This window comes from Monodon monoceros, unplaced genomic scaffold (assembly GCF_005190385.1).
Source record: "Monodon monoceros isolate NGI ecotype Baffin Bay Population unplaced genomic scaffold, NGI_Narwhal_1 Super_Scaffold_12, whole genome shotgun sequence".
Lineage (NCBI taxonomy): Eukaryota > Metazoa > Chordata > Mammalia > Artiodactyla > Monodontidae > Monodon > Monodon monoceros.
The window spans coordinates 122,542,187-122,569,683 of record NW_021703768.1 but is presented as its reverse complement, the minus strand read 5'-3'; the positions used below and the strand labels follow the sequence as shown (position 1 = coordinate 122,569,683).

Here is a 27,497-nt window from a genome sequence, read left to right as displayed (position 1 = left end):
TATTTTATTTTATTTGGCCATGCCATGCAGCTTGTGGGATCTTAGTCCCCCCATCAGGGATTGAACCTGGGCCCTTGGCAGTGTAAGCACAACCTAACCACTGGTCTGCTAGGGAATTCTCTGTTTTCTTTTTAGAGTACAGAAGTGCAATTAACACTCTTGTATTGATTTGTATGCAGTAACCTTGCTAAGTTCTTATTTATTCCTAATACATTTTTCTGGATTCCATAGCTAAGAGTTCTCTATATAGACAACAGTATCATCTACAAATAATGACAACTATGTTTCTTCTTTTCAAATACTTAACCTTTTACTTCTTTTTCCTATCTTCCTGTACTGGCCAGGTACTCTGGGAGGGACAGTGTTGAGTAGAAACATAACAGACATTTTTTTCTTTTTCCTAATCTTAAAGGGAATGCCTTCAACATTTTACCATTAAGTGTGATGTTTGCTGTAGATTTTACGTGGATTCCATTTATCGTGTTAAGGAAGTTCCCTTTTACTCCTAGTTTGCTAAGACTTTTTTTTTTTTTTTGCGGTACGTGGGCCTCTCACTGTTGTGGCCTCTCCCGTTGCGGAGCACAGGCTCCGGACGCGCAGGCTCAGTGGCCATGGCTCACGGACCCAGCCGCTCCGTGGCATGTGGGATCCTCCCGGACTGGTGCACGAACCCGTGTCCCTTGCATCGGCAGGTGGACTCTCAACCACTGCGCCACCAGAGAAGCCCTTGCTAAGACTTTTAAAATATGTGTAATGAATGGGTAGAGAATTTTATCAAACTTTTTTTCTTTATCTATTGAAGAGATCTTTTTTCCTTTAATTTGTTAATGCGATAGATTAACCAATTAATTTCATAATGTTAAATTAACCTTTCAAATCTTGGGAAAACCCCAACTTAATCATGGTATATTCTATTTTCCTATATTTCTGGATTTGGTTTGCTAATAGACACTTGAGGGGTTTTGCATCTATGTTTATGACTGAAGTAGAACTCAAAATTTCCTTTCCTATGTTGTTGTTTTCTGGTTTTTGATATTAAGAATATCTTGGCCTCATGAAATGAGTTGGGAAATGTTTTCTTTTCTTCCATTCTTTAGAAGAGTTTGTAAAAAGTGAAATTGTCCCCTCCTTGAAAGCGTGAAAGAATTCACCTGTAAACCTGTCTTGGTCTGGGGTTCTTTTTGTGGGAAGATTGTAAATTTCTTTAACGGTTATCATACGATTCTAAAGAGTTGCCAAGAGCTGTGTCCCAGATGTAAAATGTTTTTCATAAAGCATGTTTGCTGAAGATAAATTTCTGATTAATTTATTTGCTTGACGCCCTCCGTTGGGGAGAAAAGGTGATGCCTGGAATAATTGTACAGAAGCTTGGAAAAACCCAGGTGATGTGGACCACCACACTGTCAGTTCAAGTTCTTAGCGTCTCCAGGGTCCCATGGCGTTACTCAAGAAGAACTGCATGGGGACAGTCACTGATTTGGTGGATTTCTGTAAATCCTTGAAACACTAGGCCACCATAGCTAAGAGAATGGACTTTGGGGGCCGTCTGAATTGAGTTTGAAATTTGGCACTGTAACCAACTGTGTGAGGCTCAGACATAATTCCTCTGAGCCTTAGTTTCCTCATCTATAAAAGGGGCCAATAACGGTAGCTATCCCTTAGAATTCTTGTGAGAATTTAACAGAACATATACGCAAAGTACTTTGCACAACATCTGGCTCATATGAAATACCCCCCAAATTGTAACATTGTTACTCTTCCAAGAGGGGAGACATACAAAGCAGATGTGTGAGAAGAAGCAGCAGAAGATAGGACTTTCTCAATGAGATTGGATTTTTAAAAATTTTTATTTAAAAAAATTTTTAATTGGCGTATAATTGCTTCACACGAGATTGGATTTTAAGGAGGAAATATTCATTCTCTGGGACACAAGGGCCTCAATAGTCCAGATTCCCTTTGAGAAAGACTGAGTGACGGGCACCTAGCCCTGTGTGTGGGACATGTATTCAGGAGTCCTTTCCTGACACTGGACTGGGCTTTTCTCATGTACCCTGAGGCTTCCAGTGAAGGTTGGGGTCTGGCACCTCTCTGTAGCTGTGCTCTGCACTGGCTTCTTGGGAAAATGCAGAAAAAAGGCCACACCTCAAACCAGAAAGGCAAAATCCCCTTCTTTAATCTGGGTCCTCTGGTTGGGCAAAAAGTATCCCCAGCCCTGCCACTCCCCCTTCCATTTTCGACCTCATGTTCTCCTGAGCCTAACAGCCTGCTGCCTGCAAGGTGGGATTTTGTACCAAAGCAGAATCTGATGAGTTGAGTGCTATTAGTGCTTTTTGAAATGCCACGGTATACCAAAACCTTAATTATAACCCTTGCCCTCCTAGTCATAACGGTCCGTTTGAAGAAGTAACTGCTTGGCAATAATTATAATTAAATCCTCTCCCTGGGCTTCATTAGGGGCCATAAAAATCTAAACAAGCAAAGTTCCTCTTAAATCTGCTGTGGGTCCTCTCATGGCATTTATTCCCAGGAGATGCTTGTCATGCATCTACGGAGTACCAAGTATTGTGCTAGGTCCTGGGGATCGATGACGAAGGCCACTGCTCACCAGGATAGCGCAGACTGTGCGAGAACTCTTCTGTCTCAAAACCCGACAGAACCTGGGTCCTGCCTGCACATCTTCCAGACACAAGCAACCCAAAGAGGAGTCATTTCTGAACATCTAGAAATTCACATGCTGTACTGGCCTCTGATACAGACTCCATGACTTAGAAAGTGGCTTTTTATGGCAGAGAGAGTGGGGCGGACAGTTATTTCCTGAACTAAGGAAAATGGACCCACAGGGAGAGCTGGATGGGGAAAGCAGCAAACCAAAAGCAGTCAGGAGACAATATGGCATAATTGCTAAAAACGTGGGTTCTGAATTCAGATTTTCCTAGGTATGGCTCCCTGCTTTATTACTCTTTTACCAGGTGACCCTAGGGAAGTTAACCTAGTCCTAAATTTACCTACCTGGTCCTAAATTCCTTCATCTGTTTTAGGTGAGGTTTAATAGGTTTTTCTCTAAGGACTATCAATCTTTATAGGCCTGTGGCTTTCACTTTGAGGGAGGTAGCTGGAGAAGCAAACTGAAGCAGGGCTTAAAGGAAAGTTAAAAAAAACAATTCCCTTCTAAAAAATTTAGTGAAGGGAATTCTCTGGTGGTCCAGTGGCTAGGACTTGGTGCTTTCACTGCTGAGGGCTCAGGTTCAGTCCCTGGTCAAGGAACTAAGATCCCACAAGCCACATGGCATGGCCAGAAAAAGAATTCAGTGAGCCCAGAAATCATGTGACAGTGTCAAGTTCACTTGGTATCTTCAGAAAGTTAATTTCTTGCCACTTATTTGTTCTCTCTTCTGTTGGCATTAAGAAGTTGTTAACACCAAACAAGGTATATATATATATATTTTTTTTGGGGGGGGATGGAGAGTTCTACTTTTTGTTCTTTACCTTCTCTTGATGTTCCTTAGCTCAGCCTCTTCTCACAACCTGTGTCATTTTTCTCAAAAGAAGGCTAGGTGCCAGTGCCCATGGATTTTGACTAGCAGACCTCCTACAACGTTTGAGAATGAATGTCTGATGCCTGTTGACTGACAAGCGTTCTGAGTGTTCCCAGCCTTGGATGAGGCAATGTGAGGATGGGGTTGAGAGGAAGGTGTAGTCCCTGCCCTTAAGGAGTGTACAATCTCACTGAGATAAGATGGGGAACACCATCCCCAGATTTTGCAAATCACAACCACCACAAGGGCTAATATTTGAATGCTTCCTAGGGATCATCCATTCCTAAGCACCCTATTAGCTCAGGTCATCTTCACAACACACCAAAGGGCTAAATACTATTATTATCATCATCACCATTCCCATTTTACAGATGAGAAAGTCAAGGCAAAACCCATGAAAGTAATTTTCCCAAGGCCATAGAGCCAGCAAGTAAGCAGAGCTGGGGTTCAAACCTAAACATCCTGACTTGAGAGCCGACCCTCTCAGAACTCCCTACAGTATGCAAAGCAGTGTGTGCAGTTTGGAGGTTGGATCAAGAGGCTGTCAGGGCTGGAGGGTTCTCAGAGCGCAGGAGTCTGTGAGGGTTGGTGCCCTCAGACAAGTCCTCTCCCAATGTTTGTACCTTGTTTGCTGGGCTGAGCCCGGGCAAGTATGCTTGGTTTCTGGGAATCCTGCAAGGATGGCTGAGAAGAGATTTCCCAGTCCTTTCTCTCCCTGGGGTTTCATGGTACACTTTCATGGCTTTCATAAGGCACCGGCAGCGGGATGTCAGGCCAGGCTTTGGCTCTGGGCAGAGGTTCAGCAAAGCTTAAGGGAGAGGAATGGCTGCATTTGGATAGTCACACTTGATGCTCAGATGGCCGCTGGCCAAAACAGAGATGTCACCACACCCAGTGTCACTTTATCTCCATCATGAGCCAGATAGTTAAAGTTTTTTTTTTTTTTTTTTTAGAGTTGTGGTCAGGGAACTGAGGTTCTTATTAACTAACTGTATATGAACCTTGAAAAATCTGAAGCCCACTCCCCTTGGCTTTAGAACTGTAGTATATGAGAGCTGCAAGGGACCTTAAAGATAGTCTAATTTAATCTCCTGAGCCAACGAGAGGCGAAATGGTATGTTGAAGGTCATACGTGGGATTTGGTGGCAGAGTCAGGTCAGGTCCCCATTGGGAGAGGGGATCCTGTCTTGGTAGCTGGTTCAAGCGGTTGATTTACATGACTTGTTTTCCAGACTATGTTTCACTCATTTTCGCCAAGTATTTATTGAGACTTCCATGTGCCTGGCTGTGTCCTCAGGGAGCTTATATTCTAGTGAGGGAACAGGCAAAACAATAAACATACACAAAACAAAAAACAAGGAAAGACACTTAAAAATACATGCTAGGAGGGAAACAGAATACCGGGAGGGGCTGGCTTTGGAGAGGGTGTTTTCGATTCCACGTCTTCCCACCTGGTTAGGATGACCGTGGCCATGAATGTCATCCAAATCAACATGTTGCCCATCCCTCGCCCTGCGAAGGTGTGCCTTTGTGGGGGCCTCAGCTTTTGGGGTAGGTCCTGTTCCCGTGCGGTGCACAGACGGGATGGGGCTGAGGAGGCATCAGCTGAAGGTGTATCTTTTCCATATATGGGAGGCCACAGTAAGGGAGGCACAGCCATTCGGCCTCACGCCCAGGGGCGCAGGTGTTTTTGTCTTCTGACAGAAGCCCTAGATGCTAAAGCACTAAAGCATGGGCACACCCTCAGCAAGGGAGGGTGTCGATTAAGCACAAAATCCCCACGGCTGGCAGGGCATGAGCAAGCATAGCAAAATGAGGGGATCAGCAGAGCTTGGCGGTGACACCCTTCATCTCCTTTACTGGCATTTGTAGACAGCCCATCTCCCACTTTCACTTGTATACTTCTTTCTTCAGTTCCTCACTCTTACAAGCATTCCCTCACTCATCCATGTCTCCTGTCTTTCATCCAACCCCTAGATCACTTGATCATTCCTTACTTCAGCCATTTCTTCAGTCTCTTGTTTACGTTTATTGACTCAGACACATCGGTACACTCACTAGGTTTCACTCACTTCCTCACTCAGACATCTACTAACATTTACTAAATATTTCCCCATGCCAGGCTCAACTAGGATTAACCCTGGAGGGGGTCAGGAGGCACCAGTTACCTTGCTGTTATGGAGTTTAGGGTAAGAAAGCAGCAGTTAGGTAAATGCCAAAACAAGGTGTAAAGTGACGGCTGTGTACCCAGAGGCAGATATGAATGGCTATGGGGGCTCAGCTGGTGCCTCCCAGGCATCTGCTGCGGCCTCTTCCCTGCAGGGCTGCAAGTGACCAGGTACACGCATTCTCACCAAGGCATCAGGGACCTCAGATGTCGCTAGACCAGCAAGTATTTGCATTTTAAAGGAAGAGAGAAAGAGAGAGAGAGAGAGAAAGAGCAAGGTTTCACCTAGGGGTTGGCAAACTTTTCCTGTAAAGGATCAGACAGTAAATATTTTAGGCTTTGTGGAACATACAGTCTTTTTGAAAGTCCTCAGCTCTGCTGTGTGGTGTGAAAACGGCCGTGGACAATACGAAAAGAATGAGTGTGGCCGTGTGGCAGCAAGACTTTATTTTTGGACGCTGAAAATGGAATTTTTACATGTCATGGAGTATTCTTCTTTTGATTCCCCCCTACCCTCCAACCAATTAGACCTGTAAAAACCTTCTTAGCTTTGTACCATACAAAATGAGGCTGAGGGCCACATCTGGCTGGTGGGCTGTAGTTTGCCATTCCTATTGTAGCACCTCCCCAGCAAATAAATGAATAGTGGATAATTCCCAGGTGCCAATAGCAGAAATAGTTTGCAGTGCATAGTCCTTCCCCTGGTGACTGCTTTCTCTATTTGCATAGAGAGGTGAGGGCCCAGCAAGGGCCTAATCCCAGTCATAGGGAATATGACTTTGAACATCAAGGGTAGACATTCTCCAGTCTCATTCATGTCCTACCCACTTGAAATGGATGCAAGAGAATGATTAAAATTGTGAATGCTCTCTATGACCTGGTACATATATATTTAGGGTTGGTCTCCCCAGTGCTTGCCCAGAACTTGGCACATGACAGGGAATCAGTAAGTCTTTATTGAATGAATGGTTGGCTGGCACGTGGTGGGCACGCTGTGTTAGTGAACAGGACCATGAAGGCAAGGAGCCTTCCCTAATCAGTGCCAGCACAGATCAAGGTCAAGGCCAAGGTGGAGCACAAGAGCTCACTTAGGCAGCTTGAACTAAGCCCAGCAGGAGGGAAGGATCTGTTCCCATTTCTGACTCTACCCTCTCTGTCCTCAGGGTTGCCCTAGACTCAGCCATGAGAAAGCACGTTTCCCTAGCTGAAGTGTCTGGAAACAGACGAACTGGTGTTTGCAAAGTTCTTTGCACGTGTAAGCAGGTTTTGTTATGCATCTAGTTGTGCAATTTTCCACCAGGGCTGGATTATTTTGGAGTGGGAAGAGAGGGAGAAGGATAGATATTGCATCTTCCAAAGCTTGTGCTTTGAAAATACAGCAAACATTTTTTTCTATGAAAAAAAAATGGCCCATTTCCTCAGAAGTTTCTCTTTCCTTTTCTTTTTTGAGAACAGTTTAATCATCAAAAATAAAATTCCTCAAGCATTAACAAAGGGTTGTGATACCTTGTTTCTCCATGAGAACAATGTGTTACGAACAGGCTCCTTGTGCCCTCTGTGGAAACCCTCACCTATGGAGAAGACTTGATTTTCAGCTATGCCCCGAGAAAGCATGAAAGCAGCTAATTTGCCGAACAAAGCGGGATGTACCCCTAGTCCAGTGTAGACCCCAGAAAACGCCAGCTAGGATGATACAGAATCACTGAATCTTGGATTATGGGTCTGTACAAGGATGACAAACACCTGGAACACCTGCCTCCTTTTCCTATTCCTGGGCCCATGACAGACATTGCTAATCAATCTCATCATTCCTTCCCACTAAGCCCGGTTGCTGCCCTCGAATTGCTCTTAAACTCTCACTGTGAATGATCAAGTAGGCATATGAGAAGCCCTACTCCTACCACCTGGGTGGGGAAAGAGCATGGGCTTGGAAGAGAGTCAGACCTGGGTTCTGACCCAAATCCTGAAATGTACTTGCTGAGTAACACTGAGCTAGTTACTTAGCCTCTCTGGGTCACAGTTCCTCCATCTAACATGGAAATAATAATATCTATTCACAGAACTCACAGAGGCTGGTCTGTATATAAGACCCTGGCACTGGGCCTGGCACCTGCTACCCACGCCACAAAATTAGCTCCTTTCCCTCTGAGCTGAGCAGAGTGGAAAGTGGACCTGTTCCAACAATCCAGTGAATATATAGGTCCCTTCAGCCTCTGCATCCCTGTGCACATGAGTCTGTTTGCACATTTCCAGTGATGGCACTGGCAAGTCTACCCGTCCCACCTACGGAAAGTTCCAGTTTTTCTCCAAAGCCCTTATATTCTTGGCATGTGTTTGGGAAGAAGGGTCTGATATTCAGAAAGGGCATTTGCCTTGCACAGACCTTATGTCAGCTGCCGTTTATTCTACATGTATTGTACGCCAGGCCCTGTGCTATCTCCCGCACATAAATGGCCCGCAGTTGGGGCTAATTTTGACCCTGGGGGACATTTGACAAGGTCTGAAGATATGTTTTGTTGCCACAACCAGGTGGTGGGTGCTCCTGGCATCTAGTAGGTAGAGGCCAGGGATGCTGCTAAACACCCTACCGTGCATAGGACAGTATCCACAACAAAGAGTTATCTGGCCCCAAATGTCAGCAGTACTGAGGTTGACAAATCCTTCTCTATGTGAATATCTCATTCACTTTCCTAACAGGTCTGTGTGAAAGGTGCTATTACTGAGTCCTTGCAAATTTGAGCCACATGGACAAGGTCCCTGTGCCATTAAGGAATGTCCATGTCTCCTGTACTACCCTTCTCTATACTACCTTCCTTGTCCCTGACTGTTGCCCTGTACACCTCTTTTCTCTTTCTCTTGCCCTTCTATTTTATTTTTCCTCTCCTATTTTTCCTTCATGCTGAATTCTGTGAGTGTGTGTGTGTGTGTGTGTGTGTGTGTGTGTGTGTGTGTGTGTGTGTGTGTTAAGGGCCCCAGTGGCCTTGGGTATCAGTTACCCTTGCTCCTGGCTCCCAGGGCTAAAGAGTCTGTGTTAAAATGTCTGTGGTGCAGGCCAGGCCGCTCCCTTTTTCAACCCTGGCAGGGCTGGGGCCCCTGAGTAGCTCGCCTGCCATGATTAATTGGGCAGAATGATGATGTAAAGTTTAACTTCCTGTTGAAGAAATGCTGAATCAAAGAAGCAAGCTGGGTTAATTACCGAACTTGATTTGGTCACCAGAAACAAGAATGGTTTTTCCCCAGAGTACCTCAGGGAGCTTGGGCAGGGCGGGGATCTGTGCACTGCAGGCCTCATGGTGCTCCAGGAGCACTGCCGTTTTCTGGCGTTAACTTCAGTATAAAGTGAACTGGGCTGCTGGGGCTGAGGAGCGGGTCTCGCTTCACCACCTTCTTTCCCCAGGCTGACTTCCTTTATCCGTCAGGTCTCTCTCTACCTGAAGGTCACTTCCTGCAGGTAGGCTTCCCTGACCACCCTCAGACTCTCTTCATTCCCCATCCTTCAACCTTACAGAACTTTGCACACTTACAATCTTGTATCAGGTATTTATAATACTTTGTTTAGTATTTGTCTTCCCTGCTGGTCTGGAGATTCCACGAGCTTAGGGACCAGTTCTGCCTGGTCCACTGTATTGCCTGTGCCTGGAGCACTGGGGGCACCTGACAACTCTTTGTTGGCTGCTTCACTGGTGGGCTGTGAGGGGCTTGGGCAACTAGATCAGATGAGGATGTGGCTTACAGAAAAAGCTGAAAGGTGCCGAAAAAAAGATGGTGGAAACACGGCCCTGCCTCAGTCTCCACCCTGGTCTTCTCCTTTGTCCAAAGTCTTTTTTCATGGCTTCCCTCCTGCGGGTTCCCCTTGGGATTATAGCTGAGGGTCTGAGCTGAGCAAATACAGTTGCCCCAAGGGGCCGCAAGATACAAGCCCAAAGCCATACTCCTTCCCTACTTCCAGAATTGCCACTGCTTACCAAGGAAGCACGGGGAATTTTGGAAGCCTCTGCACCCCAGGCAGGCTCTGATGGAGCATCCTTCTGAAGCGTGCTGCTGGCGGACGGCATTCTTAGCAAGGCCTGTTTGCACAGGCCAGCCCTGGGGCATGGGCATGGGGGCAGGTCATAGCTTCCTGAGCCGACCCAACATTAATCATACAGTGAACATTTACCGAGCCATTTACCACTGCCAAACCCTGGCCATTATCTCACGTACGTGCATCACCTCATTTTATCCTCACAGCGATCTTAAGAGGTTTAAAAAAAACCAAAAATCACCACATCACTTTCATTTTACAGATGGAAGAACAGAGGTCCAGAGAGATTAAGTAACTTGCCCAATGTTATATTGCTCAGTAAGAGGCAGAGTGAGAGCTGGCTGACCCCCAAAGCCCTTATTTTTATCTTCTTACTACACTGTTTCTCCCTAAAGTGCCAAGAAGCTCTTTGTTAAAAAACTCCTAGAGGAGATCTCTACCTGACACCTATTGGGGCTGAGAAAGCTTTGCAGTAGCCAGAAAGGAAAGAGAACTCTTGTGTGAAAGTGTGCTTGAGAAAAGACCAGAGGAATCACCACCGGGACCATCATTAACTAAATAATAGGAGCTGTTCTTCCTGGTGTCACTTACCTTCAGAGTGTGCTATTCGCTAACTGAGCAACATAATGCTCTGCCAGGTCTGTTTTATTAACTCCACCTAGAAAATGAGAAAACTGGGACCTAGAGAGGCAAAATACCCGCCCCCCCGCCCCGGTCACGCTGCTGATGGAGGGGAGCATTCGGATCAGATCCTTAGGCCTAACTGGCGACATCATGGCACATCAGGTGGTGATGGCACCTGTCTTGTACTGATGACCACTCTTGCAGCCTGGGACCACATGGCTCACGGACGAGGCATTAAATGATGCAGTAAAAGGACTCTTAGTTTGGTCTTAAACCACATTTAGTTGATTTGATTTTGGAGGAAGGCATTGACTCTGTTACGGAATTACCTTTTCCTGCCATTTTTCTCACATATAAAATGAGACAAGATCACCCCCGTGTTGGCCAGGAGTTGTGAAATATATACCTTAGGGAATTCAGGTTGGAAGGGTCACCTGGATCTTGGAAGATGTCTGGCTCAATGCCCGGTTTAAGCCAGGGGTTCTCCTCAATCACACCAATGATGATATATTCTAAACACTCTGCTTGGAGGCAAGCAGGTAAGAGCAATGGCAGCACCTTACTGAGTGATGGCTAATCCCTGAAAAGACCTCGCATGGAAGGACCTGCCCATTTTGCAGATGGGGATGCTGAGGCTCAATGGGGTAAGGTACTTAGTTCACTGTCACTTAGTTATTAGGTAGCAAAGCCGTGGCATGAAGCTTAGCCTGACTCAGAGCCCTTCTGTTTATATTAAGCTGCCTTCCTCTACAGGGAAAAATAAAAACCACCCCAAAATCCAACAGCAGCGTCCACAGGCTCCTTCAGCATTTTCAGTACTTAGTTTCTAACAGTCTATGTGATGGGAGAGATTTCTCCCTGTTCCTCATGAAATCCTTCATGTGCTGATTTATGTTCCTTTCCTCTTCCAGACACAGGAACACAAAACCAGTCTATAAACCCATGTTTGGAAAAGTAAAGTCAACTCCTATTCCCACAGCAACACTGAAGCCCTTTCTTCTCCAGGCTGAAGAAACCTGGTCTTTTCCTCCTGGTCTTAGCCCAGCTGTGGGAACCAGTCCTCAGGAGGGGCAGAAGGGTGAACACACGGCTCAAGGGGCCAGGATGAGGAGGCCGGCCTGAGGGCAGTGATAAGGATGTAAACAAGCAGACTGGCACAGGCAGGCAGGGGAGATTAGCCCAGCTGGCAGCGGCCAGTGGAAAAAGGAGTAGCAGTTCAGTGATGGCAAACATGCCAGGAGAGAAGGTGGTGAGAAATGAGTCCTGTCTTTGAACTAGGGAAACGCCCGGGAACAAACAAGGAGGAGAGAGAGAGAAACACGGGACGGGTGGGGAGAGAATAAATATATGGTGGTTAAGACATGAACTTTGGATTCCCCAGTATATGCTGAGGGCCTATGGTATGAAAGTTTGGAGATCATTGTGAAATAATTTAGTTAAAACTCACAGTATAGGATCTTACACATCATCAACTCTTAGAAGGTAGAAGTCAATCTTACAGAAGCATTGCAGCTTAAAAAAATTCAGGAGGGGGACTTCCCTGGTGGCGCAGTGGTTAAAACTCCACACTCCCAGTGCAGGGGGCCTGGGTTCGATCCCGGGCCAGGGAACTAGATCCCACATGCATGCAGCAACTAAGAGTTCGCATGCCACAACTAAGGAGCCCGCAAGCTGCAACTAAAGGAGCCTGCCTGCCACAACTAAGACCTGACACAACCAACCAACCAAATAAATAAATAAATATTTAAAAAAAATTCAGGAGGGATGACAGATTTGGAATGTCACCATTTTGCAGCCCCGAATAAATGGTCATGAATGGTTCCTCATGAATGGTAGAGAGAAATGTGTTAACATTGCATAGGCTCAACCAGTACTACCCAGAATGTGGAAAATTCAACAGGAGAAATGACTGGGCTTTTTTTACTTGTCCATGGCAAAGGACGAGACAGAGAGACAGAGAGAGAAAGCAAAAGCAAGAGGACCTGTAGAATAAAAGAAATCTAATAGACATATCAACCCAATGCAAGGTGTTTACCTCATTTAGATGTCATTTAAACAAAGCATCTTGTAAAAAACTTATAAGGCAAATATGGACATTTGAGCACTGAACATTTAATGTTTTTAAGAAATTATTTTCCATTTTCTAGTGTGTGATAATGGGATCACTTTTATGTTAAACTCTTGGAAGAAAATACTCCCTGAAATTTTTAAAGAGATACTGAGATGTGTATGGATGAAATGATATTATGTCTGAGCTTTGCTTTAAAATAACTCAGTTAGGAGCAGGTTCATGAGCGGGGCGGGGGGGGGGGGAGTATAACTGAAATAAGATAGGCCTGTGAGTGGATAATTGTTGAGACTGGGTGATATGTACCGGAGGGTTCACTGTGCTCTTCTCTTAACATTTATATGTGTTTGAAATTTTCTCTTACAAAAAAGTTCAAAAAACCTGGAGGAGAGTGCTTGAAGAGAAATCTAGCAACTGACTACTAAGAAATTTTGACTGCTAACATTTTTAATAATAACAAAAATGATAAAAATGGGAGCCAAGCACTTTACACCCACTTTACATCTTTGATATTCCCGACAGCCTTGTGAGGCAGGGGTTATTCCTGCTTTTTTGATGGAAACTGAAGCTTAGAGCGGCTACGGACTTATCAGAAGTCTCACTGCTGAGACAGGGGAGAGGTGTCTGGGTCTAAGGCTGGAGTGGTTTCCCCTGGACATAACACTGCTTCTCTAGGTGGCTCCTGACAGCTCTTTACCCAGGGGATCTGGCAGAGCAGAGGGCAGCAGAGGCCCTCTGGTTCTACCCTGTGTCTTTTTTTTTTTTGCTTTCAGATGTCAGCCAGGGAACTCCTGCTAAGACCTTAACTGATAATGTATGAGAACAGTCTAAGGGGCTGTCTCCACCCAAGGGGTGTGTTCTTGAAAATTTAATAAACATATTTCAAGCACCTGTTAGGTCCCATAGACGGTACTTTGGGGCAGATAATGACGACATGGAACAGAACAGTTTGAGGGGACAGGTGTTCATTTAGTGGAGCCTCCCCACTTTACACTCACGACTCTTTGGGGCCAATCCGGCCAGTTCAAGAGAGCTCTGACAGCTTCACTTGTGAGCAGGGGTTTGTTGCGTGAAAATTGTAAAGATAAAGATTTATATTGGAAGATAATCAAAATAAGAATATAAGCATAGGGGAAGTTTATGTCTGTAAATTACCTTAGAAGGAGGATTAGCTAAGAATCTTAAACATACATTAGCACTGACACTGTGTCCAAAGGAAAAAAAAATTATCTTACTACTCAGTAAAAAGCATCTCTCATGGCTGTCCTGAGTACCCTCAAGTTGGGTTGGGAGATTTCTGCGAAAGATGGAGACAAAGGGACACGGGAGATCTGGACTTATAGTTGAAGCTCCTAGAAATTACTTTCTTCAGAATGTTTTGAATATTGGATCGAAAGGAGGGTCAGCTTTACAGACCTCAGAATTCCCTAAGGCACATGACAGCTCATCTTCCCAGGAGCCCAGGAAAGATGCTTGGACTTGCCATTATCATCCTGGGATGGGATGGAGGAGGCCTGGGGGAGGGAATCACATCCTAAGGAATGATTTCAGTGGCCTGTCTTTCCCCTCTCTATCTTCCCTCTTTTATTTTCTGGGTAATCAGAAGAGGGGAAAGGGATTGGTAGTTATTTAAGTAAATCAGAGGCCTCTGTCTTTGTTTTTGATTCTTGAGGCAAAATATGTTATTAGAAAACTTTATTGGGGCTTTGGAAAGTCAACAGCAACATAAATGAATAAAACACCACCCCTGCCCCTAACAAGTTTTCAATCTAGTAAGCCTGGTGATAAGATACATATGGGATGCTTATAGTACTAAGAACCCAAGTGTAAACAGTGTGATGTGAACACAGGGGAAAGATATTAATTCTGCAGAAGAGGGGTGGCAGAAGTTTCCTTGAAGAAGTGGTATACATACAGGGCTTGGGGTATGCATGTGACTGTGACAGGCAAATGAACCAAAAATAAATTCCAGGAGGAACAGCATTTATTTATTCCACAAACATTTGTTCATTGCCCAGAGTAATGCAGGCACTATGCCGGGTACAAGGACAAAAAGCCAAGAGGTGGCCTAGTATACACTATGCTTACAAATGTTGAGAAGGTCACTGCACCTTTTGTGTATGCCTGTGGCAGGGGACATGGGGGGAGGCTGGAAGGCTACCGTCAGATCAGGGAGGGTTTAGAATGCCTTCACTCATTTGGGAGAGAAGGCACAGGTCTGGCCCCAAATCCTGGGTCTGTTTCTAGCTTTCAGACTTTGGGCAAGTTATCTAATTTTTCTGTCCCAAACCTTTTCTGTTTGGTAAAATGGGCATATGAACACCTACTCTGAAGAGTTGTGAGAATAGTCATAATGTCTGTAAATCATCTCATATTGAGAGTTGCTGACTTTTAGTGGGCACTTAGTTAATGGCAGGTATTGTCACTTCTGAAGACTGTAGGTAACCATTGGTGGTCTGGGGAGGAGAAGCAGACAAATGGATTTGGGTTTTCCAGAGTATGGAGGCTATGATTGGGAGAATGGGTAGGGGTGAGGGGGTCGGCAGGGTGAGGGGTTGAGATTGAGCAAGGTTCTGGGAGACCAGGAAGAGACTGAAGCAGTGATGGGGACCAAAACTAAGGCAGTGGGATGGGATGAATAGAAACAATTGCAATTTAGGTGGCAAACTGAACTTGCTGACGAACTGGATGTAGAAGGTGAGGGAAAGAGAGAACTCTGGAATGACGACAGGCTTTCTATATAGCTGCATTGCAGTTGCACTCACCTGGGCCTGTGATACAGGGGAAGGGGCAGGCTGAAGGAGGGGGCTGGAGGGATTGGCAGTGGCGGGAGGGGGAAGGGAGGAAGAGGCTGAGTTCCCTGGGCAGGGAGGGTGCGTAGACTGGGGGAGCAGAATGTCTTAGCAAGGCTAGAGTTACAGCAAACAAGAGCACCTCATGGTGCTGTGAGTGGGGAGATGGGACAAACCGACTCCACATCCTGAAGAAGTCAGTTTTGGAATCTCCAGGGTGGACCTGGCACTGTGGCTTCCCTTAAGAGGCATTACTGACGGACTTCTTTCTAACTCGTGTCCCATGCAGTTGACTTTCCTTCTCCTTCAAAGGCATCGCCATCCTCAGTGCAGACCTAGAGATAATCTCCAGGACTCCCCCAAAGGCCAACTACATTGGTTCCAATCCCCCTTCTTAACCTCCTCCAGTGCAGTTTCCCATGGAACCTACTCAGAGTCTTCAGGTCTAATCCTGAATTATTTTCAAGCACAATTGTGTTTAGTCCAAAGTTCACCTTTAAGGTCACTTCCTGACGTTCCAGCCAGATGTGTCAGGTGGTTTCCCAAGGGTGGGAGGACACAATGACAACAGGAAAACAGAATTCTTTGCTTCAGCTTCTCTCTGTGAGAAGATAGGAACTGCTACCCTTTGGTGTTTAAGAGGTGAAGGATAATCCTCCTCTTCATTGTTTCTTTAGAGGTGTTTTCAGAAAACCTACTCCTTGATCCTCCAAGCCCCCTCCGTTTAGTTGGTGGGGACTGAACATTCTTTAAAGAGGCTTTTCCCTAAAAAATTTTCCTGGACTTTTTACACATCAGTCACAGAAGGACCAATGTTCAAATATTCAAATATCCCTCTCTCAGGGAACAGGACTGAAGCTAACAAATGCCCTCTTCTCTGCTTCCGTAGCACTTCCTACACGTTCTAATTATGCATATATTTACTCTGGATTGGTGCTTTCTAAACTGCATTGTGTCCCATCTCCATGGTTTTTTGCCATATCCACATATCACTTGTACCTTTATTAACTCACTGTTCTTTAAAAAAAGCTTAAACATGTTAATAAAGTATTAAAAATTTTTCATAGACTTCTGTGAACAAGAACTGGTATCACTTGTAAGATACGGAGGATAACCATCCGACAACATGATGAAAACATACAGTGTTATGAAATTCAGAGATGGGCAATTGCTTGCCCGAAGCTCTGAGCCTGATGCCTGGTTCTCTCTTCCTGACAGAGGGAGATTAGCAAAACCTGAGAGAGGATGTTAAAGACAGACTAGCACCCAACTAAGACTTTCTGATATCACCAAGAGGCTTGGGGAAAGTTGGAAAGGAAGTAACTTTCTCTGTCGACAGTTCTGTGTTGTAAAATTCCAAGTATCTTCACCGCCTAAGTCAGTGTGGGTGCCATCAGGGTGCTCATCTCATTTTAGGAAGCCCTAACTCCACCATAGTCAGTCATTTATTTTCTGTATCCCTGCTAGACTGTGAGTTCCTTGTCGGCAAGAGCTTACTCCTGGTGCCTTCAGTACCATGCACAATGCTTGGACACGGTAGTTCATAAAGGAACAAAGTGATAGTAAATGAAAACCTTCTTGAGGTGCAGAAGACTTAGGGCAAATCCTTTACTGAGGGGTGGGCAGGGAAGAGAATGCTGGAAGGCCTTGGAGTCAAGTGAAGATGTGCAAGAAAAGGGAGGCTACAGACATTCAAGATAAACTACATTGATGTAACGGTGTTGCCTGATGACGTCTCTGTTAATGGCGAAGCATAGTGACAAGAGCTTATGGGCCAGAATCACACAATTCTATGGTCAGAACAGACTCTCACTGTTCACTAATTCTAGGAACGGTGGCCCAACCATTTTTCTTTGGGGGTCTTAATTACGTCACTGTAAAGTGGTGAGAGTACCTCACCTACAAAGGCTCTTACCATATTTTAGGATGGAGCGCCAGACTCAGGACACTGGCAACAAAGAAAGAATTCCTTCCTCCCTCCCTTCCTCCCTCCCTCCCTCCCTTCCTTCCTTCCTTTTCTACCTATCAATTCTTTTACTTTCAATAAATGTTTGAGATTATTATTGCTGTTCTTGATGTTTTGGTAGTAGAATCCCCAGGACTCAGTCTGGTAATTAGTACATTGTAAGCACTCAACAGATGTCTACTCGCTGAAAGAATTACACTTACCTGTGATCTTTCTATAGGAAACAATTCCTCCTCCAGTCTTCCCTGTCTATGTATACGTCACCAACATCTGCCCAGATGTTTAAGCCAAATGTCTTGATTCCTTGATTTACTGACCACCTACTAGGGACTATGTAATATGAAAGGTGCTGGGATAGGGAAGGAGGGGGAGTTTGATAAGATAGACCCAACCACAGCTCTCAAGGATGTTAGAGAAAAAGGAAGCAGGAGATATTGTCATTTGCTCAACTTTCCACTCATCTTTAGATGTAGCTCATAAGTGGGGCATTTTAAGAGTGTGTTTTTGACAACATCTGGGCAAACATGTAGAAATACTTATAATCCACCACCATGTGAATTGAGAAAAGGCTATCAGTACTGTGCAGTGGTTCCCTGGGGATAGGGTATGCCAATGCCACACTTTGGAATTCTCACCATTTGTGAACATTAGGAAGGAATACTACTTGTTTTGAATCCTACTAGGATTCTCTGCTTCGGTCCAGCCTCTCTGTTGATGAGGTAAATGACCAGGGAGAAGAATGAAAAAGGCACAGGGAAAGTGACTCTTGGTTAAATCCTTTGGGAAGCCAACTTATAGCTGAGTGAGCTAGCCTAGATCTACTGAGTGTGGGCTGTACTTCGTATACCTATGTCTATATATTTAGAAAGAATGGTTTCAGAAAAATTCTGCTAGTCTTTCGCTTAACTGTGAGTCACTAGGCTCCCATGTTGGAGCATGTATGTGTGTGTATGTGTGTGTACGGGGTGTAGAACTTGGGGCACAAAGTGTGTATGTACTTGTAAAAAAGTGTTTGGAGTGGGTGTGTGTAGGAAGGGAAGGGAATTTCACAGTTTTTTAATGCAAGGAGAGTGTATAGGGAGGGGAGAGTGTAATTGTGTGTGAGTGTGTATGTAGTGCAAGTGGCGGGCAGAATGACGTCAACAGCCAGCCTCCTAGAGATGCAGACAGTGGTATAAGGTCTGAAGTGCTGTAGCAGGTGATTGTTTTCCTTTTAGACCAGCACACAGGTCTTTGAGGAACCCTTGACTTTCTCCTCCTCCTTGTGTTGTTAAAAAGGGATTAGAGTCCAATTAAGTCATTTAATCCCAAGGTAGAGATTCATGTTTAAAAACAAGATTTACAGCTTAATAAAAATTACATCAGTGCAAGTTGAGGTTTGTCTTTTCAAGTTGTCACCTGCATGGTTCCAAAGAGTGTTTATAGCAGAATACCTGACATGCAATTCTTAATTACTTTGCCTTGTACCTCTGGTCCTTCATCTTTTAAAGCATCCTTCAACCTAAATAGCCTCATGCTGTTAGAAGTAGTTCTGCTTCTGGATTGCCAGGACGGCCCCTTGGCTTATCTCCCTTCAGTTGGCAACTCAGTGGCCAGGCTTAATAATAACAGCAGTTGTATTAATAGCAATAGTATTAAGAGCTAATGCTTATTGGGTACTCAGTATGTGCCAGGCATTGTGCTAAGCACTTTACATACATTATCTCATTAAATGCTCCATATGAAAACCACCAGGGCTGGCTTCAAGGGTATGTGACATGTATAGTCACACAGGGCTCTGTGCTCGGAAGGGCCCTTCACTTGGTCTGATGCTCTGCTGTTGCCATCTTGAAATTCTTAATCATTTTTGACCTGCATTTTCATTTTTCACTGGGCCTTGCAAAGTATATAGCTAGTCCTGAAAACACCCAATAACCCATAATTTCTTTTTCTTCCTTTTTCTTCCCTGCCACATGATGCCTGATACATTACTGGAGGATGGAACAGTGAATGTTAAACTGTGATCCCAGAAAACAGATGTCATTATCTCCTTGGAGGGAAGTTCTCTAAGGGACAGGAATCATGCCACGGCTCTTAGCAAGGGAAAGCAAACCCCCCTCCTCTAAACCTCAGTTTTCTCATCTGTAAAATGGGGGTAACAATAGCAATAATAATAATACCTAGCTCACAGGCTGTTTCAAGGATGAAATGAGATCATGTATAGACAGTTCTGACACATAATGACATTAGTTGTTATTAATGCATTATGGGGGCTTAGCAGGTACTAAAGATCCAGTATTGCTTGTGACACGGTGTGGGTCACGTGCCCAACTCCAAGGTGCCCTTATCCCAGGGGTTTGTTCCCTACCTGCCCCACAGAGCTGGGAGGAGCATCCGCTTTCTCCATGTGCTGAGTGATCACAGAGGGGTTGCTGGAGCTGATGAGCACTGGGGTGCTGATCTCCACCATATGGCGCCCCGAGGGAGAGTGCACCATCCTGTTGAGGGTGTTCAAGGCTGTCATGATGGAGAACTGCCTGGGCCCCTTCCTCCTGGACCCCGGGCCCCTTCGGAGTGTGGGTGCGTTGGTCGCCTTGCCTCTGGAAGATGACACCAGGGACATGCCTTTTGTGTGGGATGACTGACGGCCTTTGTTCTTCTGTAGGAGGTGTCTTGCAGTGAGGTTTGGCTGAAAAGGCAAAAGGTCTGATGAGAATTTAGGCATCCTGATCTCGTGTGAGCGGCTGTGTCTTACCCAGGCTAGTCTGAAGTCGGCTCAGATGCCACCGCCTCAGTTGTCATTCCTTGGTCAGCTTCAACCTGTTATCAATATATCCCAATTCCTTTACTATATCAATCAATTCTCACAACTCTCCTGCAACGTAGCTATGACTCTTATTGAAGTCTGAAGAATTTAAAACAAGCCATGATACTCTACTCTGATTTTCCCGTCTCTCAGCATCATCCCAGCCTCCTTTACCTGGGGGACCCTTCCCTCTTCCTCTAGCCACCCCTGAATCCCCCCCTCCACCCTTGACTTGGCTGTTTGTCCCTCTCAGTGTTCCTGCAGCCCCCGTGCTTTCCCACTCCACACGGTAATCATTTATCTTCCTTTCCTCCGCCGGACTGTTAGCTGCCTGAGGGCCGAGACCTTATACATGTGCTCTCTGCTGTATCCCCGAGTGGGTGCTCAGTGAGTGTTTGTGCAATAATGAGTGGACGAAGTTGCTCAAGTTCATACGTTTGATAAGTGTTTAACCAGAATGGAAATCCATTCAGGACCCTGGACCACCTAAGGCTAAGACCACCTTTTACTACTTCCTTTAAATACTTTTACCTCAGCACCATTCTCTCTTGTTCTATACCTCTTATCGTCAGTGGTGTGCTGGTACATCAGAAAAACAAACAAAACAAACAAACAAATGACCCCCCTCACCCCAATCTGTAGAGTTTACCAATCTCTGTGGTGTAAAGATCTACCAATGGTTTAACAACTGGCTAGCAAGATTCCTGAAAACCTAACACCCAGCCCTTGCCATCTAGCTCCAGCCAGCTCTAGCACCACCACTGACTGTATTGTATTTTGAGTACCCTGCCCACCCAGGGCCCTGTGAGTTCATGTCCTTCAGAAATCGGAAATATGCTGACAAAGGGGATTGTGTGAATAAACTTTCCAGGACAGTTACTTAAATTTCCATCACGGTGATTGTCACCAGTTACCCTCTAAAAGCACGTGTCTCATTCTAGTTTAGAGATTCACCTATAGAGGTAAAAGGGAGTTTGCTCCTTTAAGAACTTTTTCTTCATTTAAGAACTTTTTAATAACAATGTGAGGATGATTAAGATGATTAATATAGTTGAGATAGAAAATTTTTAAAAAGATGTAGTTCCTGCCGCCAGAAGCTTGTAATATTGTGGAAAGAAACCATCAAGTAGGGGAAGGGGCATTATTATGCCCACTTTAAAGACAAGAGAGCTGAAGGGGTGACATACATGGCAGAGCCAGCATGTAAACAACCAAACAAGAAAAGACCAGGCGGTAATAAACGCTCTCATGTGTCAGAGGGTGACTGCGGGAGGTGGCTACTTTAGATTGGTGGGGGGGCTGTCAAGGAAGACCTGCTGAGAAGGTGACATTCAAGCTGAGACACAGATGCCAAGAAGGAAGCAGCCATGTGAAGACAAGCATGAGAACATTCCAGGAGAGGGATTGCAAGCTAGTGGAAAGATCCCGAAGAGGGAGAAAGCTCAGCCTGTTTGAGAAAACGATGTGAAAGAACCAGAAAGAAGGATGGACCAGAGTGAGTGAGGAACAGGTGGTAAAGAGGAGACCATGGAGGCAGGCAGGATCCGGATCGCATACGACTGGGAGGCTCTGAGTCTATTGACTGTAATAGGAAGCCTTTGGCAGGATTTAGGTGGAAGGGTGACATGATCTGATGTATGCTTTTATTTAGAAGCTCATGCTACGGTTTGACAGTTTCCTCCTTAGCGTCTGACCCAGCCATCCCACTCCTAGGTAATTACCCAAGAGAAATGAAAACTCAGGCTCACTCAAAACTTGGTATGCACGTGTTTATAGTTGCTTTAGTGATAGCTGCCAAACAATTGGAAACAATCACAGTGTCTTTCAGTCGGCGAATGGATGACAGACTCCGGCACATCCGCATCATGGAGTATGACTCAACAAAGAAAAGGCACGAGCTGCCAATACACCCGACAACATGGATGGACCTCAAAGGCATTATGCTAAGTGAAGGGAGCCAGACTCCAAAGGCTACATTCTATGTGATTCCATTTCTGTGACATTCTGGAAAAGGAAAACTGCAGGAACAGAAGACAGATCAGTGGGTGCCAGGGGTTGCAGTCAGGGAAGGAGCGGACTTCCAAGAGGCAGCCTGCCCTCGTATTTTCTGGCAAGTGTTGGAACTATTTTATGTCTTGATGGTAGTGTGGTTATACTGTATGCATTTATCAGAATGCAGAGACACCAAAAAGAGCAAAGTTTACTGTATGTAAATAAAAATAAATATATAAAAACTCACTCTGGCTGCTATGCAGAAGTGCCAGACGGGAAGGAGGGAGATCAACTGGGAAATTACTGAAATTATTTCGGGCGCTTCTGATGGAAGCCTGGACCATGTCTCATGTTCCCCCAGAGCACCCATCCCGCCACTGTTCACCCAGTAAGACGATAATACACGCTCTCTGAGTTGACTGAGTAAAGTTCTTTCTGGTCATTCATAGCCACGATGAAATAAGTTAATTTTTTTCTGCCTTCACCTAATTGTTCTGTCCCCAGGTGAGCAATACCGTGGGTGTTTCCATCAGCAACACAGACAAAGAGCCCCGTGTGACTCTAGGTCTTCCCTGTCCTCTGCCAGGGTGATTAATAGCTCAGCCGGGGAAGGACTGCAGAGCTCTTCAATTTGCACCCACTCATTTGAAACAATATCCTTGAGGTCCACTGGGCTGAGCGAGGTTCGTATAACCCAGGCAGGCCCCGCTGGAGAAGTCTTGACAAGAACGGGCATAAGCTCCGCGTTTGTTTTACCACCTTTTACCCAGATGCAATTCAATAAGTCAAATGATACATTAACAAGAAAAATCCTGTTTATGCCAAAAAGCCCACCTCACTCTCAGAAGAAAGCTCTCCTTCCTTCCAATTGCTTTGCATGGCGCTGGTAGTTCAAAACTTATTTAAAGGGTTCTCAGCAAGTGCTGGTCTTAATGAAATGACTGGAATCAAATTTTAAGTACTGCTTTAAAAAGCTCAATTTAGATTTCAAGTAATTTTTGAAAACCAGGTTCCCAGATTAGAGCAACCAGTTGATTATCTTTTCCCCTCCTAGCAATTAGGAGAACGGGACCCTAGTTTCATGATGACTGTGAGGGTTCTTGTAATCACTAATTTTAGAGGTGGAGTAGTGGGGAGAGTATCCAAATGAATAATCATTAAATGTAGAAGTTTTGGAGAAAAAGGATATCAGAAATGGGTAATGAAATCAGTGATGCCTTTTTTCCCCAGACCTATGAAGAAGCTTCTTGAAATAATACAGGGGACCATGCAAGCTCTAATCTGCAAAAATTTAAGCACCTCCTATGTATCCAACTAGGATTAGTTGTAGCTCATCTCTGTCCTTGGAGACTTAACGGCTATCTCCCAAACATCGTAATTGTTCCTCTTCAGCATATGTTGCTTGATCCAGCAAATGGCTCTACCACTGACCTAGACACACAAATCCGAAAATGGGGCATGATCCTTGACCACTTCCTCACCCCTATCCCCCGCTCCTGTGGATCTACCTCCTAAAAGGTCCTGGAATCTGTCCAGTTGTTTCCAATCTACTAGTCGAAGCTACAATCATTTTCTAACTGAGCCGTGTAGTAGCCTCCTAATTGATCTTTCTGCTTTTTAAAAATCCCTCCTCCTCAAATTATTCTTCCTACTGCATCCAGAGCAATCTTTAAGAACCCCAAATCTGATGGAGTCACTGCCTTACTTTAAGTTTATCAGTGGTGTCTTCTGACTTCTGGGTCAAGTCCAAACTTCTTATGATACGGCAGAGGTGAGGATGCTCAGCAAATACCCCAAGTAGTCCCCTATACTTCTCAGCTGATTTCAAGCCAGGTGGGACTATGTGACTGTTTCAGGCCAATGGACTATGAGTGGGAGTGACAAATGTCACAGAGCTGAGGCCTTTGCTGATACACAGCTCACTCTTCTTTACTCTTCCCCGCCATGAAACCTAGGAAGTCCATATGTTCCAGATGGCACGGCTACAAGATGGCCCAGCCTCATCAGTCTGGGTTCCTCAGTGACTGTGTGAGCACAGCCTCTCACCATTCTGTGCTGAACATGTAATGTGGATTCGAAATAACTTTTTCTTTGTGAAGCCACTGAGATACAGGGGCCGTTTATTACCATAGCATAACCTAGCTCATCCTGACTAATGCAGGAAGGTTTACAAAGTCTCCTGTGGTGTGTGTCCCACTTGCTTCCCTGGCTTCATTTTTTTTTTTTTTTTTTGTCTCTCTCTTACTCTCTAAGCTCCAGCTCTAGTATTCTTTGGTCCTTTGGAGGCACCACACTTCCTCATCCTGCAGGACTTTTGCACATGTTACCTCCATTCCCTAAAACACTCTTCCCTCCATGCTTGCTCCTCATCATTTGTCAGATCTTGGCTTACAAGGCATTTGCCGACTCCCTACCCAGGTAAGTTGAACATCATACTCTCCTCCCCCCAATAGTTCCCTCTCCTTCACTCTTTGCATCATTCATCACACTTATAATTATTTATTCATGTCTGCCCCTACAATCCTTGAAAGCAGGGACTCATATCTGTCTTGTATCACTGGAACTTAGCACAGGACCTGACGTGGCAGGCACTCAATGAAAAATAAGTTGAATGATTGAATATATATTTAGGACAGGGTCACGTTGAAAGGTATGTTCTCTGAATTTTTTTCCTGGTCAGTCGGACCACCTCCCAAATATTTTTTTCATTCATTCACTTGTGAAGCTAATTTTTTTTATGAAGTACCTGCTCTGTGTTGGGCTAGCCTGTGAAGTACAAGCCACACACCCATCAGGTGTTCTGAGAAGAAAGAGACAACTGAGTATTCAACTAGTTGCTGGAATTTTATGGAAAAAGAAGATTTCTAGCTGAGCCTCATAAAATGAGTGAAGTTGAACACGTAGAGAGAATTGGGTGGCTGTACCTGGAAGGGGCTTCAACAAGAGAAAAAGCACCATCATTTAGTGAAGAGAGTAGGAAGACCAGCCTCTCTGGACCATTCCTCTTCCCCTCCCTTCCATCTTTCATTCCTTCCATACAGATTGAGATGAGAGGTTGAGGGAACCTTGACAGCTGGGCAGTGTTCTGGACACGCCATTCACTTCAGAACCCACTTCGGCTCTTACGAATGGTAGAACTGGTCCCTTCCTTCCAACTCTACCTCTGTTCTGTTTCATCCCACCCTCCTAGAGGGCAGGGAGCATACCTTCTACTTCTTTTATAGCTCCGCACTGCTAGCTTTTAATGCTTTATGCCTGGTAAGCACCCAATAAGTGCAGTTAAACAGTGAAACCTCTCTTTTAAATTTGTAATGACCTGCTTCAAGCTGGGGTGAGAATGATGGCTAGAGAGGTTAGGGGCTATAGGTTATATTACTATCCTGGAGAAATAGGTAGATAGCCTAGCATGTGTTCTTTCTTTTTTTTTCGAAGTAGATTTAAAAAAACAATAGAAGTAATATGTGTCCATTTCTGAAGATTTACAAAATACAAGTCAGCAGAAGAACGTGAAAATTATCTAGAATCTCACCATCTGGTGATCACCACTGTTAATATCTTGGTACATAGTCTTCTAGCCCTTTATCCATTTATATATACACATATGTATTTACAAAGCTAGTTTCAAGCAGTTAATTTTTTTTAATTGTGGTAAAAAACACATAACAAAATTTACTATAATAACCATCTTTAAGTATACAGTTCAGTAGTGTTAATTTTATCCACATTGTAATAGAGCTCCAGAACTTCATCTTCTAAATCTGAAACTTTAAACTCATTAAACTTTATTTTACTTAACGATAAATCACAAACATATTTCCATAATACCAGATACTCCATGATATTGAGTATTCTCCTTTAACGTTATTTTTAATGGGTATATATTTTTCCATCACCATAATTTAAAAAAACTAAATCCTTATTGTTGAGTTTTAGATTATTTCTGGTTTTTCACCACTATGCACAATGCTACAATGAACATTTTTGCACATTTTGTACACATATCTTTGCACACTTGTTTTAATACTTCCTTATAATGAACTCTCAGGTGTGGAATTAATGACTCAAAGGAGATGTACATTTTCAACATCCTTGATAGGAGTTTGAGTCTGGAAATGAGAGATGGTACCAATTTGTACTCCTATCAGCAGAACGCAAAGGCCCATTTTCCCACACTCTTGCCAGAAATGGGTATTATCATCTAGCATCTTTTCTTTCAAGACTTTAGTTAGTTCTGAAATAAGCTTCCTATCAAATAGGAATTACTCACTGTAGCACATGTATAATTCTGAGTAAGCTTGAATCAGATGTAGACTTGATAGTCACGTACCTCTACAAACAAGATTGGGAAGATGCCGACCTTATCTCCTAACTTGCCTTCTGCCCAGTTCTCATCCACTCGGTTGATCACAGTGATGATATCATCCTGAAAGAGAGAAAGTCTCCTGGTTAGCATTTACTGTCAGTTTTCAGGTGCTGAAAGCCTTCAGTGGAGATCAGCTTGGAGTCTCAGATGGTGTAAGGGGCAAGGAATGTAACTCTTTCACAATTTATTTATTTACAAAATCTTCCACTAAAATAATCTTTCTCCATAAAGGGCAGTATTTGGGTCACCAAGACCAAAAGAGGAGTAGAAGTAATTTGGAGCATTGAAGAAATCCTATAGGAAAACTTGGAAATGTCTCTAATTTTCCATCACCAGCAGAATCTGGGCTTTTCATTTAAATTAATCTGATGGAGAAGCCAAGATGGAAGAGGTAGGGAGATAGAATTTTGGCTTAGCAAAAGGAAGAATGAATTTCATTCAGATTTTGAACACTTTTCAGTGTTCAAAAAATTTTTTTTAAATAAATTAATTTATATATTTGGCTGCGTGGGGTCTTTGTTGCTGCATGTGGGCTTGCTCTAGTTGCTGTGAGCGGGGGCTACTCTTTGTTGCAGTGCGCAGACTTCTCAGGGATTCTCATTGTGGTGGCTTCTCTTGTTGCAGAGCACGGGCTCTAGGTGCATGGGCTTCAGTAGTTGCGGCTCGTGGGCTCTAGAGCGCAGGCTCAGTAGTTGTGGTGCATGGGCTTAGATGCTCCACAACATGTGGGATCTTCCCAGACCAGGACTCGACCTGTGTCCCCTGCAATGGCAGGCGGACTCTTAACCACTGCGCCACCAGGGAAGTCCCCCTATTTAATTTTTAATGTATCAAACATAAAGTGGCTTTTTATTTGAATGTTTCTTATTACCAAAGGTTATATGAAGATTTGTAGAAACACTTGGAAACACAGATAAGCAAAACAAAGAAAGAATTCTATCACAATATAGATACAACCACTGTTAACATCTTGGTTGACACATTTTTTCCCAGATTCTTTTCTATGAGGATAAAATATATGTGCATAGAGACACACTGATTTTTAAAAACTTTTCAGAAAATATACATAGGCATGCAATAAAGTACAAACGTTTTAGATGTAAAGCTTGATGAATTTTTAAAATTGAATATATCCACAAAACCCCAACCCAGAGTAAGAGATATAAAATACTTCCAGCAC

At 44.3% G+C, this 27,497-nt stretch overlaps 1 protein-coding gene and 1 long non-coding RNA gene across 3 annotated transcripts in view; one reads left to right on the top strand and one right to left on the bottom strand.

Moving 5' to 3' along the window:
- SH3RF2 (SH3 domain containing ring finger 2) overlaps nucleotides 1-27,497 on the bottom strand; it is a 141,099-nt gene that overhangs the window by 49,437 nt on the left and 64,165 nt on the right. For both annotated transcript variants that reach the window (XM_029216841.1, XM_029216840.1), the window contains exons 4-5: nucleotides 26,282-26,377; nucleotides 19,525-19,845 (exon numbers count right to left, since the gene is read on the bottom strand). In XM_029216841.1, coding sequence (XP_029072674.1) covers nucleotides 19,525-19,845; nucleotides 26,282-26,377 — 417 coding nt within the window. The remainder of the gene's footprint in view (nucleotides 1-19,524; nucleotides 19,846-26,281; nucleotides 26,378-27,497) is intronic.
- Nucleotides 1-27,497, top strand: part of LOC114892172 — a 67,387-nt gene that overhangs the window by 38,308 nt on the left and 1,582 nt on the right. The window lies entirely within an intron of this gene.